Here is a 14,916-nt window from a genome sequence, read left to right on the forward strand (position 1 = left end):
AGAATAAATCACTTACTTCTCCTCTCCTTTGTGCTATTGTTATCTCATGTTTTACTTTTCCAGAGTATCAACTCTCCACTCCCAGGCAATAGTATATAGTTTCTTCAGTTATCTTTCAGAAAAAGTAAAAGGAGAAAACATCAATTTTTTTTTTTTTGTATTTACTCACATATTTTCCATTGCTTTTTAATCCTCCCCTTATATCTGAGGTTCAGTTTGTTGCCAGTTCCCTTTCTTTTGATGAATTTCCTCTAACATTTCTTGAAATGAAGGTCTGATGAATACTCTTTTTCTTTATATAAAAATGTGTTTATTTCACATACTTTTCTGAAGGATGATTTCTCTGGATATAGGATTTAGTGTTGATGTTTTATTTTTTCTTTTAGCTCTTAAACTTATCATTTTGTTGTGTTCTGTCTGGCTTCCAATGTCTCTGAGAGATGACAGTTTTGTTTTATTATTTTCTAGTATGCAATGTATTTCTCTTTCTCTTCTTACTTTTAAATATTTTGTTTTATCTTTGATTTTTAGTTAGTTGACAATGACGTGCCTCACAGCAGAACTTTTGAGCTAGATTATTAAAATGTTTGATTCTGTATGTTGATTTTTTCTGTGTGTTTTTATCAGCACATTTGGGTGATTCCCAGTTCTTATTTTTTCAAATATTTTTCTTCCACATTTTTTTGTTTTGTTTTTCGCTCCTTGAACTCCAGTTATACATGTTTCAGACAACTAGATATGCTGTCCTTGTTCACTGAGGTCTTGTTTATTTTCTTTCAAAATTTTTTATGTTCTTCAGACTGATTACTTTTTATTAAGCTCCTTCAAAATTCATTGCCATCTGCAACCTGCTAAAAGGCAAATTGACTGAATTTTTTAACTTTGAAGATTTAATTTTCAGTTTTAAGTTTATTCAGTTTTTTGAATATTGTTTTCATTTCTCCACTGAAATTATCCTTATTTATGTTCATTATGATCACCCTTTCCTTTGATTCTTTGAAGTTATACAATAGATACTTTAAAGATGTTGTCTTCTGCATCTAAAATCTGAGTCATCTTGTGGCTGCTGCTGCGGCTGCTAAGTTGCGTCAGTCATGTCCGACTCTGCGCGACCCCACAGACGGCAGCCCATCAGGGCTAGTTTCAGTTGAATGCTGTTTTTCCTTGGTGATTCATATCTTTCTTGTTTCTTTGTATGTCTAGTGACTTCTGATTGTATACTGGACATTGTGGATCAAATGTTGTAAAGATATTGGATTCGTTAGTTTCCCTGTAAAGAGTATTGCTTTTCATGTTAGCACAGTTTCAACAGTGAAATTACTAGTTGATTCCTTTGAGTATAATGGTTTATAGTTTGTTATGTTGGGCTTATTTCAGTGTTACTCCGTCTTATTTCTAGTGTTAGCGCTTCTAAAGTTTGAACAGAAAATCTGGAGGGTCTACCAAGCTACTCTGCCTTGGCCAGATTCAAATTCCTAACTCAGACTCTGCTGACACAGGCTTCAGACAAAATGTCTAATCAAATTTTTAGTCCTTTAGCTATTACTTTTTCTAATTTTCTTGAATTTTTCCATATGTATACATAGTACAGATTTCAGCCAAATGCTTGAGCTAAATTCATATGCAGATTTCGGAGCTCTCTCTCTCGCTGGGTCCCTCTTTTCTGGGATTTCCTTTTCCATTTCCAGTTGCTCCGGTTGCCTTGAATTCTGCCCTCTGACACCTCAGGTCAATAAGGCTTGTGATTTCTGCCTGAGTCCTTGAAGCCCTGTGCCTCATAGACTTAGGAATACTTTTAGCAGATAAATAGTATAACCATGTAGTCATCCAGTAATGTTTTCTTATTTAACAAATTAGATCTCCTCTAATTTCTACCTTCTGTTCACTCTCTATGCCTTCAGATAGTTTAATTTTTTTCATGAATTTATAATTATTATTAGGTTAGTTCAAGTCATGTACTCTGCTGCTGTCATAACTAGAATCCTCAATATTGTAACTTTTCCCTAGTGCAGTGATCTTTACATTACTCATAAAAGTTTTTCCATTGGACTAATTAATATTTAGCTGTTACAAGTGCCATATCTTTGTTCATATATGAAATGGAGTTGTCACAACATCTCATACAAGGTGTAGGGTGAGAAAACGAGTGTGTACAGGAGAACCAGGTTGTAATCCTTCCTCTGCCACTAACTAGCTGCTTGACACATAGGTATGTGCCTTAAGTAGTCTCAGCCTTAGTTTCTATTCTGTAGAATAAGCGAGTTAGGTTATATTAATGTTTTTCAACCTTTAAAAAAATGTCAGGGCTTTTATTTTTTCCCAATAGAATCTTATAAAAATATAAACTGTATTAAAGCAAAACAGCCCTGATTGTACAGAGATAGCTCAGCCTGCTCAGAGCAACCACCTACATCTTTACTTTTACTGTGGGTGGCATTGAAGCTCCTTTGTGGAATCCCAGACCTCCACAGAGCATAGTCTGAAAAAAAATCAAGCTTGATGATTTATATAAATCTTTTCCTATCCTATTTGAGTTAAAAAATGACTGGATTATGCATCTGAAAATGTGGTCATTTTTTAAAGGATCTGAGAGGGGCAGTTGTCACCTTTGACCCTCCCTTTGTGCTTTTTTCACTTTAACCAACTTCTTGTTCTTATTTCTATCCTTATTCAACCACCCTGGGCAGACACTTGCTGTAGGTATTGAGAGATCTGGTATATTAGGGATTCTTGCAAGTGTAGCTAAAATGAGCACTCAGGTACCGCACCACCGAGCACAACCCACCTCCGCCTGTCTCCGTGTCCCATCTACAATATATGAGCAGTACTTCCCTCCACCTAATTGCTCCTATGTGAGTGGGAAGGAATTAATAAGTTTGGATCTGCACTGATCATTTATAAAGTCTTTCTCCATCTGTAAAATAGCAGCAGACAGGCTTAAGAAAGCCTCTCTTTGCACCACCAGTTGGTGGTTTTGTAGCCTTAAAAGAAACAACAAAATGAGCAGGTGTTGAGCACTGCCCACATCCAGACAGCACTGCCAACTCTTACAGAGTGCTCCACCTCTAAACTTGGAAAAATGCATAGTGAGGGAAGGAAGCTGATACAACCCACATTGTCAGCTTAATTTTCTCTTATTCCAGCCCTCGTTTCTTTCATCCTTTCCCTGAAACAGTTCTGAGGAGTTTTCAAGTCAGACCCTGCAAGAATAGACATTCTTCCCTTTGCTTATAAATGGCAGGGCTTCCTAGATGGGTTTCTGTATAGGGCACTGCTGTGATGAGGAGTAATTATAATCATCATTAACATTTTTTAGCATATCATATGCCAAGCATTTTTTTGTCCCTTTCATGATTTATCCCACTTAGCCCTATCAACAACTTTAAGGAATATCAAGATAAGGACACCGTAGTTCAGAAAGATTAAGGAACTTGCTTAGATTTCAGACCAGCAAATGGTCTGAAAAGGTCCCAGATTCATACTGAGGCAGCTTGACTCCAGATTCTGCCTTCACTGATGTTAGACCTGGACAGGCAGTTTCTGTGGCACTGAGGTCCCACTTTCCTGTCTTTTAGTTGTGAAAGACGAAGATGGCGTTTTCTCTGCCTCTGTTTACAAGAAAAAAAAAAAGATTCACTAACAATCAAAGGGAGGAATATTCTGATTGCACTGCTATAGAGACTTGATATTGATGGGTCTATAGATAACTCTCTCTTTTCATTCAAAGTCATGAACTTCCTGTCAGTGCAAGAAGCCCACAGTAGCAACTCAGTAGTGTGTGAACAGAGGGAAGGAGCTGAGTGGCCATGCATAAGGAAGATTGCAGCAGAGTCTGACTTCTCTTTGGTGGTAGATACTGAGGTGGTGTCTAAGATCTTTCCAAATTCTGTGATTGAGTGAAGTGAACAATCTCAGCTTCAAGGTGTGTCCACATCCTTTGTGCAACATTTTCTCTGTTGTTTTAGCAAGCTAATTGGATGAAGAGGTGAAGATTTTGATACAAATTTCCATTTGTATTAAATATCCCAAGTGCTCAGAAGAGGTTTGAACTTGGTATTTCTATTGTGTTTTAGAAAGTACTATCTTATGTCTGAAAATTAAGTGCCACAACTTAGACAAGACTTAGTGATTTTCAAAGATTTAAGTTGAATGAAATCCAGATCCACTCTTTAGTTGTTGACACAGACCCATTACAAGGAAAGTAGCAGCTGGGATCTTTCAAAAAGGTAAGAATCAAATTTTGATTCTGAGAAAATAACTGATTGGTTAGAGAACATGAAAATAGTGTGGCAAAACCATTGACCTGGAAACCTGGAGACCTCCATTTGGTCCTGGCTTGGTATACATTTTGCCTCTTTGGGTTTTGGCTTCTGTTTGTGAAAATGAGAGAATAGATGGATGTTCATGAAAATCCTTTCTAACCCAACATATGAGATTTTATATTCTTAATGATCAAACACAGTTGTATAGATTTTGACCAGGATTTTTTTCATTCAAGCAGGAGAGGACAGAAGGAGCATAATGTGGTCATAATAATATTGATGTTGGAGCCAGACCACCTGGGTTTGAATCCTGGTTACAATGTTTATTAATGTTTGCCTGTTATCACTGTGGCAAATTACTGACCTCATGATGCCTCAGTTTCCCCATTCACAGAATGGTGATAATAAAGTACTGATTTCATTGGGTTATTGTGAGGAGTAAATAAGTTATCAGATGTAACTTTCTAGAATAGTGCCTAGTTCATGATCAGTGCTGTATATGGGATTGCTTTTATTGTTATAATAGCACCACTATTGACTTCTGTTGCTACCAGTGGGTTTTTAGGAGGGATGACAAGTTTCATTTTTAGACAGAGAATTTCCTGAGATCCTTGAGGACTGAGGCTTAGAATAGCATGTGCTGTTGCATTTAGAATCCCATGAGGAGACTGGACCAGTTATACTGCAACCTGGGTGCGTTCACTCTCATTCATATAGGGTGACTCTTATCCCACTGCTCTCTCCTCTCAAAGGAAGCAATGTCCTGGCAGATTTCAGGGTGGAAATGGCAAAACCCCCTCTCGTGCATTCTGAAAAGTAATCTAGATATGGCTCTAGTGTCCTGAGGCAATAATGTCTGATGATTTGTGCACTGACCAAGAACAGAGGTTCTGTGTTCAAGTCCCAGCTTTGTTACTTTGCTAACTTCTTTGCCTAAGATAAGTTACTTAATCTCTCTATGCCTGTTTCCTATCTCTAAAATGAGAGTAATAATAATTATCCCTACTTCATGGTGTTGCTGTGGTGATTAAATGGAATAATATATGTGAAGTCCCCAGAAGATACCTGGCATATAGTCTATGTTTAGTTAATGGGAAACATTATAATTACTGTTATGATTATGCAACAAGGAAGAGTAATTTAAAATTTATGCTGGATCTGTTTCTGTGATTCAACCCTTTTTTGGTATTATAAGAATACATAATGGTCTGCCTCGGGGAGATAACCTAAGCAGCCCAACTATGAAGGATTTTAAGGAAGTGAAACTAACACATTCCCCTGCCTGAAGCTTGCCATTCTAGGGGACATTTGCAAGGACCTAATAGTCTTTTTACTTTGTTTCCTCACCCCGCCCCCACCCCGCCCCCGAAGCTCTGATCTATAAAGAACCTGGCAACCAGGCCCTGACTCAGCCAACTCTCCAATTAAAGTCTCTTCCTTGTTGCAACCCTTTGAGACTCGGATTCATTGGCCCATTGTGCAGCGAGCAGAGCAAGCTTGGACTCAGTAATGGTTATTATATTGAGTGAGGAGAATCTGTGCTCTGTGGATGATCAGTGGCTCACTGGGAAAAAAATCAAGGACCCAATACTGTAAAATTAATGAATTCTAATTCTTAATTTTATATATGAAGAAATTCTTATGGACTAACTCACTTATTCTGAAATTGATGACTTTTGACTCTGAAAAGTTTTAATAGTAAAACAATCGTATACTATTAATGATATTAGTCACTATTAATACAATTAATATATGTTAATGTGATTAATGTAATTAAGTATATTAATAGTATGTAATTTAATAGTAATGCAGTTCAGTTCAGTTGCTCAGTTGTGTCTGACTCTTTGTGACCCCACGGACTGCTGCATGCTAGGCTTCCCTGTCTATCACCAACTCCCAGAGCCTACTCAAACTCACGTCCATTGAGTCGGTATTGCCATCCAACCATCTCATCCTCTGTTGTCCCCTTCTCCTCCTGCCTTCAATCTTTCCCAGCATCAGGGTCTTTTCAAATGAGTCAGTTCTTTGCATCAGGTGGCCAAAGTATTGGAGTTTCAGCTTCAACATCAGTCCTTCCAATGAACACCCAGGACTGATCTCCTTTAGGAGGACCATTTGGATCGGGACTCTCAAGAGTCTTCTCCAACACCACAGTTCAAAAGCATCAATTAATTCTTCAGCGCTCAGCTTTCTTTATAGTCCAACTCTCATATCCATACATGACTACTGGAAAAACCATAGCTTTAACTAGATGGACTTTTGCTGGCAAAGTAATGTCTCTGCTTTTGAATATGCTGTCTAGGTTGGTCATAACTTTTCTTCCAAGGAGCAAGTGTCTTTTAATTTCATGGCTGCAGTCACCATCTGCAATGATTTTGGAGCCCCAAAATATAAAGTCTGACACTGTTTCCATTGTTTCCCCATCTGTTTCCCATGAAGTGATAGGATAGACGCCATGATCTTAGTTTTCTGAACGTTGAGTTTTAAGCCAACTTTTTCACTCTCCTTTTTCACTTTCATTAAGAGGCTCTTTAGTTTTTCTTCACTTTCTGCTGTATGGTATCATCTGTGTATCTGAGGTTATTGATATTTCTCCTGGCAATCTTGATTCCAGCTTGTGCTTCTTCCAGCCCAGTGTTTCTCATGATGTACTCTGCATAGAAGTTAAATAAGTAGGGTGACAAAATACAGCCTTGACGTACTCCTTTCCCAATTTGGAACCAGTCAGTTGTTTCATGTCCAGTTCTAGCTGTTGCTTCTTGGCCTGCATACAGGTTTCTCAGGAGGCAGGCCATGTGGCCTGGTATAGCAATACTAATGGATACAAATGGCCTAATAGTACACATGGAATGGAATCTCAGAGTTGAAAAAAGTGCCAGTGGATGTCTAATACAACCACTTCTCCAGTACATATATCCCCTGACTACCCCCATGGTATGTAGATGGTCCTATACTCTAAAGGTGGGGAAAGTTTAGTTTTGGTCCTGTTAGTCTGTGAATCTCTTCCATATGTGATGGTCCATCCCGTGCTAGAGAACTATGCCTAGCACACTGAGACGTGAGGAGACTGTGTATTGTAATGGTGTTCTGTTGGGATGGTAATGAAATCTCTTCTAACACTTAGCTTTCAATGTCTTGCCATGGGTCTGGTCCCAGATAACTATAAAATTGAGCGAGCTGAATACAATATGCTCTTAAGTCACTGGATCAGCTACTCCATAAAAGAGAGAAATAGATTGAATGTTGACACCTGTCAGGTAGAAAGTTTGGAGTCAGAGAATTTAGATCCAGAAAAGACCTGGAAAATGATCCATACATTAGAAATGATCCACAAATGAAGAAACAGGGTGAGAGAGATTAAGAGTCTCAGCCACATAGACTCAGCTAGCTAATATGAGTGAGCACAAAGAATAAGAGTTCTTTCTACCACCTCTCTCTGATTCTCCAGCAGAGTGATTAGAAGTGTGGCCCCTAGAGACAGACTGCCTTGATTCAAATTTTGGTTCTACCCTCTCCTGGCAGTGTGATCTTCAGACAGTTGTAGACTTTACTCTGCCTCAATTTTCATATGGGAAAGATGGGAACAGTAATAGAGGTTTTGTGTGGATTAAATGAGATATGTGTAAGACACTTAGGACACTTCCTGGCATATGAAAGACATTCAATAAGTGTTTGTTATAACTGCTTCCAAAGAGCCTCAGGAAAATCACCTCTTAAGCCAGAGAGTAAATGTTTTGGCCAGGTGAGTGTTTTCAAGTATTTTCTCTCGCTTAAAATATGGCCTTTAAATTTCTTCCTAGGCTCTAATTCTTAACTGATCTTCAGGACCCACTGTCCTGTTAACAACCATATCCTTCCCTGGAACCACTGTGAGTTTTGGATGAAAAGAGGAAATCTTTAAAAAATAATTCCCTATTGTTTATAGTTCCAGTCCATATTCAGCAGATATTTACAGTGTCATCTGCCCTTGCCTGACACAGAGGTAGTGCCTGGAGGGACACAGGGGTGGGCGGTCTTATATGCTTCTTATCCTCAGGGTGTGTACAAGTTAGATGGAATGGTTGGCAGTTAAATAGGTAATTTCTGCCACAAAGCTGGAGGAAGCACTGACAGGACAGGCTAGAGAGTGATTTTACAGCACATGGAAGGAGCCTTAAATCCCTAAAGTTGATTTAAGGGATCAAGGAAGAAATCTCTGGAAGAAATGATACCTCTGCTGAGACCTTAGTGGTGAGCTGGATTCTTGACTAGTTTAGACAGGGACTAGAGAAGAGTATTCCAGACACAGGGGATCATGTGTGAGTGTTGAGGGTGAGAGAAGGGCTCAGGCTTGAGAGAAAACACTGAGTATTCATCAATCCAGTCAACAGTCAACAAGTGTTTAATTAAGTACTTACTCCTTAGCATGCATTGTTTTACGTACTATAGAGACATCAGATAACAAAACAGGCGGTATTTTTATTTTCACGGAATTTATTGGGGAGAAGAAAGAAAAAATATCAAGTGCAGGGAACAGAACTCCTTCAGGTCAGTCACTCAGTCGTGTCTGACTCTTTGCGACCCCAAGGACTGCAGCACGCCAGGCCTCCTTGTCCATCACTGACTCCTGGAGCCTACTCAAATTCATGTCCATTGTGTCGGTGATGCCATCCAACCATCTCATCCTCTGTCGTCCCCTTCTCTTCTAGCCTTCAATCTTTCCCAGCATCAGGGTCTTTTCAAAGGAGTCGGTTCTTTGCATCAGGTGGCCAAAGTATTGGAGTTTCAGCTTCAGCATCAGTCCTTCCAATGAATATTCAAGATTTATTTCCTTTAGGATGGACTGATTGGATTTCCTTGCAGTCCAAGGGACTCTCAAGAGTCTTTTCCAACAGTACAGTTCAAAAGCATCAATTCTTCAGCACTCAGCTTTCTTTATAGTCCAACTCTCACATCCATACATGACTACTGGAAAAACCATAGCATTACTAGGTGGACTTTTGTGGGTAAAGTAATGTCTTTACTTTTTAATATGCTGTCTAGGTAAGCCCACAGAGCTCCTTAATGTAGAACAATCAGGGAAGTGTTTAGGATGAAGTCAATCTGAGACCACAAAGTTGAGAGGAGTCAACCAGGTAAACACTTGGGGAGGGAGGGTTTCTGGCAGAAGGAACAACATGGGCAAGGGCAGGAATGATCAGATACTGTTGGACAAACGAAGAGGACTGACCAGTGTGCTGGGGTGGGGAAAGTGGTATGAATGATTCAGAGTGTCTTGGTTGGGTTGTTGGTGATGGAGAAAGGCATTTCTAGTATAAACTAGTTATTCATTATTTTTTAAGACACATACAACGTGGTGTTGCTTTTCAAATCTAGGAAGCTCTTGGAAGATCTCAGTAGCTAATATCTCTTTTCTGAAGTGAGTCTTCACTCTGTGTGTTAATAGCTGAGATGAGGCAAAGAGCATATTTTTCATCATCAGCAGCTAGAAGTACACATAAGATACATGTGTGTGCAGATTGCCGGTCCTATTCCCAGTCGTGCACACATGTCAGCAGTGTAACAAACCAGCAGGCTGCCCAGCTCAAGAGGGCTCAGTATGTTGGTTACAGGGCACTGGCAGTGGGGTGGCATGGGGGAGGGAGTACCAGTGTTTTCTCTGAGCTCTAGCCCTGTAGTTCTAATTACCCTTCTGAGCTTTCTTTTCCTGTTTCATTACTTTGGACTCAAAATTGTGTTTCAAAAGTGCTTTAAATTCTTTCTACCCACCTTCAGTCTGCTTTGATCCAGATTAATTGACCACTGCTTCTCTGGAATACCTGTCTCTGTTTTCTTGTGGGCCCCATAGAAGACTCATGGCTCTCGTTTGCTTCCAGTTAACAGCTTCGGAGATGATGAAGAGCTGTCCACATCTTCTGACAGTGATGAGGAGGTGATCAAACAATTTGAGATTTCTGTGTCCCGGTCCCAGAGTTTCCGCTCGGGAGCATCTGAGAAAGGAAAGCAGACAGGATTGGAGCATAAACCAAAACCCAGTCACTGTCTCTCTACCCACAAAGAAGACAGCGCAGAAGTGTCCACCTGCAAAGGTATTCTTTGCATCAAACCTTTCCTTTATCTAGACCAGGTATGTCTAATGGTAAGAATGATTTTGAGTCACTGCACTGGTATTTGTGAGTCCAGAGAGGAGAGCAAAAAGAAGGGTGATGTCCAGAAGGTGGGACAGGGCAAAAGGGCTGCTTCAGATCTTCCAAGGAGCCTCATGCAGAGAGAATGGATCAGCAGTACCAAAGTCTTGATCCTGAATTGTGGAACCCCCTTCCTTCCTCATAGTTAACTGCTTTGTACATTTTGACAGCTAATAACTAGAATGGTATTTTTCAAGGTTTATAAAATTTCATTCCATTCTGAAAAGTACAAAAATGTTATATACATGTCTGCTGATGTTGCACTTCTGTGCCTTTCCTCCCATTTGAAAATGTAGGATCCATTTTCCATATATCTATGTAACCCTAGATGATAGGTTGTATTATTAAAACAATAGGTATTTTTTACCTTCCAAATAAAAATAATGTGTTTTCATAATACTGAATAACCTTTTTTAAATAACATGTACCCTGCACACTCTCCCTCATGCCCTATGGTTTCTGGAGCCCAACCTGTATTAGAATCCTGGGTATGAGCAGATCTCTTGCCACCCTCCATCTTCATATTAAGTGTACTTTTCACAAAGGGAGAGGGGGACACTCAGGGCAGGGTGAGCAGAGCCTGTGACTGTGAGTGGGGCTTGTCAAGGGTCCTTCTCCCTGCCCACCAGGCACACAAAACAACCTAGGGAAAGAACAGTATGATAGTTCTTAGTGCTTTCTATAGCAAAGGTCAGGCATCTCTATCTCCCTGACTCCTTTATGCCCAGAACCCTGAATGGCGTAGGACGTTGAAACAGGGAACAGTCTGTGAAGTGTATCTGGTTAAAAAAAAAAAAAAAAGCCAGAGAAAATGTAATACTGTCTACCACAGTGACCTGGTCTAAAATGACCTGGGTTCTCTAATCTTTTCCTTCTTTCCTCTGGTGCTGTGGTTCATCCAACCAACGGGCTCATAGTTGGTCTTCCTTGTTTTTCAGCACTTAGTAGTAGGAAGACAAAAAGGAGAATGTAGAACTGAGAGACGATAACGGAAGAAATTTCTGATTTGATGATATGGATGAAGTGGGCAAAAAAGAACAAAGGAGGCAGAAAGGAAAATTAACAAATGAGCCCTATTTTTTAGCAGGAATATAATAATTTGCTGACCTAATGTAATTTTACTAATGCGCATGGGCCACATAGCATTTTATTGCTCATCTTTTTAGCCCAGGTAAGCCAAGAGATAAACACTCAATGTAACCAAAGAATAGTAACAGTTGCAAGAGGCCCTCTGTAATCTCCTCACCCTCTCTCCTATTTGCTTTTTCCCTGCTGTTACATCACAGCATTCCTCTCTCTCCACTGAGAGGGCAAATGTTAGCTAATGAAAGTTAATCGCAGTTGATCCCCTATGAGTAGCTTGTTTAATTCTAAAGCTAATGGCCCCATTTCCCAGAGGCCTAAGTGTCTAGATTTTGATTTATACAAACTCACTGTTCTGAGAGTTCTGACAAACACTCTAGCCCTTAACCTTCCTGGAATTAGCAGCAACTTTTGTGTAACTGGTGTGATTCTGAGTTTTTTGACAGATGGTGATAGAAAGGCTACATTTTTCTCTACCGAAGGGTGGAATGAGTCTACTACACTGAATGAATTACCTGTACATTTTGAAGAAAATCAGCAGGAGTTTTCATAAGAATGATTAACTGCATGCTAAATTTTAGGTTATCAAATGCCATGGAAATGTTAATGTAATTTTTATTGCATGATTTTTTCTGTGCCATTTCTTTTTGTTCATTTTTAGATCATTGAATTTGTGTCAGCAGTAAAGAATAATGAAAAGATTAAGCATGCACCCCAGAGAGAATTTTTTTAACGCCTATTCTCTATTTAGCTATTTTCCCTTCTACCTTAAACATGTTTTTCTAAGATCAAATTTGCATGCGTGCATGCTAAGTTGCTTCAGTTGTGTCTGACTCTTTGCAATCCTATGGACTGTAGGCCACCAGGCTACTCGGTCCTTAGGATTCTCCAGGCAAGAATACTGGAATGGATTGCCATGCCCTCCTCCAGGGGATCTTTCCCACCCAGGAACAAAACCCCCATCTCTTATGTCTCCTGCATTGGTAGGTGGGTTCTTTACTACTAGTACCACCTGGGAAGCCCCAAGATCAAATTTAATTGTAGACAATTCTTTCACTTAAAGGGTGCATTCAGAACATAGAACCAGTGAAATTCAAGGTCCAAACCCACGTAAAACCTTCTTTATATTCCAGAACCTTCTTTATATTCCAGCTAAATTCTCTCTTGTTTCACGTATCTGATTTAGTGTTATTGTGAATTACTTGTCACTGTATTCCTGATAATGTCAAAGAGGGCTTGGCCTAAGTGATCTGAATCAGGAGCTGTGCATGACGTCTCTATGCATGTAAGGTGGGCTACAGAATATTAGCCCACATATTGGACTTTTTGTTTGTCTCGAGCAAAACCTTATTTTTGTTTGTGAAATATTTAGTTCTTAAGATGTTTCATAGTAGCTAATCATTACCTTCCTGGTGTCATTTAAAACAAGTCAGTTATCTCCTCTGTGTGTGTGTGTGTGTGTGTGTGTGTGTGTGTGTGTGTGTGTATGTATGTATGTATTTTAAGAGATTTATTGCAAAGAATTGGCTTATGTGTTTGTGGGAGCTCTGAAATCCACTGTTCAGAAGGAGAGGCTGAAACTCAGGAAGGAATTGAAGCTTCAGTCTATAGATGAAATTACTTCTCCTCCAGGAATACCTCAGTTCTCCTCTTAAGGCCTTTCAAGGGACTGATTATGTAGGATAATCCCCTCTACTGAAAGTCAACTTTAATTATATCTACAAAATGCCTTCACAGCAACTCCTAAATTAGCATTTGATTGAATAATTGAGGCCTATAGCCAAGCTGACACATAAAATTGACCATCACGAATGGTAGGCAAAAGTATGGGTAATGGAGGGAAGAGTCTTGTAGTAGAAAAGAAAGCATAAAAGGATAATAGGTTTATACTCCTTCAAAGTGGGATATGGACTAAAAAATCTCCTCTCATAAAATAAATATGGTTGATGTGACACAATTATGCTCTATAATTTCTAAGAAGCCAGGATACATTTCTCGACAACAGGCAGTTACTTTTCTGTATGTGTTTAAGGTGACCTGACCCTCTTTAATTTAAAGCATGCAAAGATGCTTTATGTAACAGTGAATAACCCTTCCTCCTCCTTGCAACTTGACTTGTCCCCAAGATTTGCCTTTCTAATTCATTCCTTGCTTGTCTGTCAAGGAAAATGGTTTGTTACATTAATATAGTTCTTACGTTTTTCAGTTATGAATAGCTTTTTAAGGCTTTAATGTAGCTTTTGAAAATTCCCTTATTACTGATCTAAGTATTATCACTGTAGGAGTTGAAATCATGAGACAATTTTATGGGGGTAATTTCTTGGCAGAGTTAGATTTTGTGCTGAGATCCTGCTGGGCACTACACACGTTGATGGATGACCCACTGTTTAATAGGACATTTTAGTGTTCGTGTATGTGAGGAACGGATGGGCTAATTAGAGACTGAGAAGAAAATTCCGCTTTGTGTTATAGGGTTTTGCAAATGAAATAACCCTTGTTCTGTCATTTTCTGTGTGTGTGTGTGTGTTTGCCAAATAACTGAAAGTATGAATGTCAAGATTTTAGGTATCCTATGAGAGTGTTTCCAAGAGGCCTGAAGTGAATTATTAAGAAAAACAAGGCAGATGGAGAATTTTTCAATGGCTTGCCATGATTTGGCAAAATTCCAAATGAGGGGTTGGAATTTGTGCCCTGAAAACCAAGTCTTCCCAAAGACTTTTGTGTCTGGTCTGCAGAGGGTGATGCTGTGTTTTTAAGTTTATGTGTTTATTGTAGGTGGGTCAAATATTGTCTGCTAAACCACTGTCCACACTGCTCCATATTGCTACACATCTTACTGTTTCAAGTATTTGTTATCTGCATAGCCTTGAAAGCTACTTGGGATTTAATAAAACCCAGTTTGAGTCTGAAGGGGTCAGAGAAGATTCAGGAGTTGTTGGGACTTTGGATGGACAGGAAAGAAAGAAGAGGAGGAAGGGCTTGAAGACCGCTGTGAACAAAAATATACAACTGTTGTTTTCATGGACAAGACTATGCAGTATATGGATGTTGCTTAGCAGCTTCAAGGACCTTATGTTCTAGCTCAGATTTTAAGACCAATGGTGGGAACAGCTGCTATTATACAGTGTGTAAATAAGAGCTGAGTTTGTCATCCGCACGAATCCTGTCTATATCTTTAATTTTCCATCATCCTGGGAGTGGGGGACACTGGAGAAGAGTAGAGGCCAAAGAGAAAAGACATCCTTGGCTACTTTCTGGATGTGGGAGGCAATTTAGGGTGAAAGCTATTGCTTAGGAAGAACAGTAAGACCCTGTCAGTTTTTCCTATTTTCTGAGGGTAATTTGGTTGTCAGGGAAGAGGAAGGGGATGAACAGGGTAAGGGAGTACTGAGAGAGAAGAGAAT

General features: G+C 39.4%; 1 protein-coding gene across 1 annotated transcript in view; it reads left to right on the forward strand.

Moving 5' to 3' along the window:
• SYT16 (synaptotagmin 16) overlaps positions 1–14,916 on the forward strand; it is a 288,505-nt gene that overhangs the window by 242,605 nt on the left and 30,984 nt on the right. Inside the window, exon 4 of the mRNA XM_052647376.1 lies at positions 10,118–10,330. Coding sequence (XP_052503336.1) covers positions 10,118–10,330 — 213 coding nt within the window. The remainder of the gene's footprint in view (positions 1–10,117; positions 10,331–14,916) is intronic.

This window comes from Budorcas taxicolor, chromosome 10 (assembly GCF_023091745.1).
Source record: "Budorcas taxicolor isolate Tak-1 chromosome 10, Takin1.1, whole genome shotgun sequence".
In the NCBI taxonomy this organism is placed as follows: Eukaryota; Metazoa; Chordata; class Mammalia; order Artiodactyla; family Bovidae; genus Budorcas; species Budorcas taxicolor.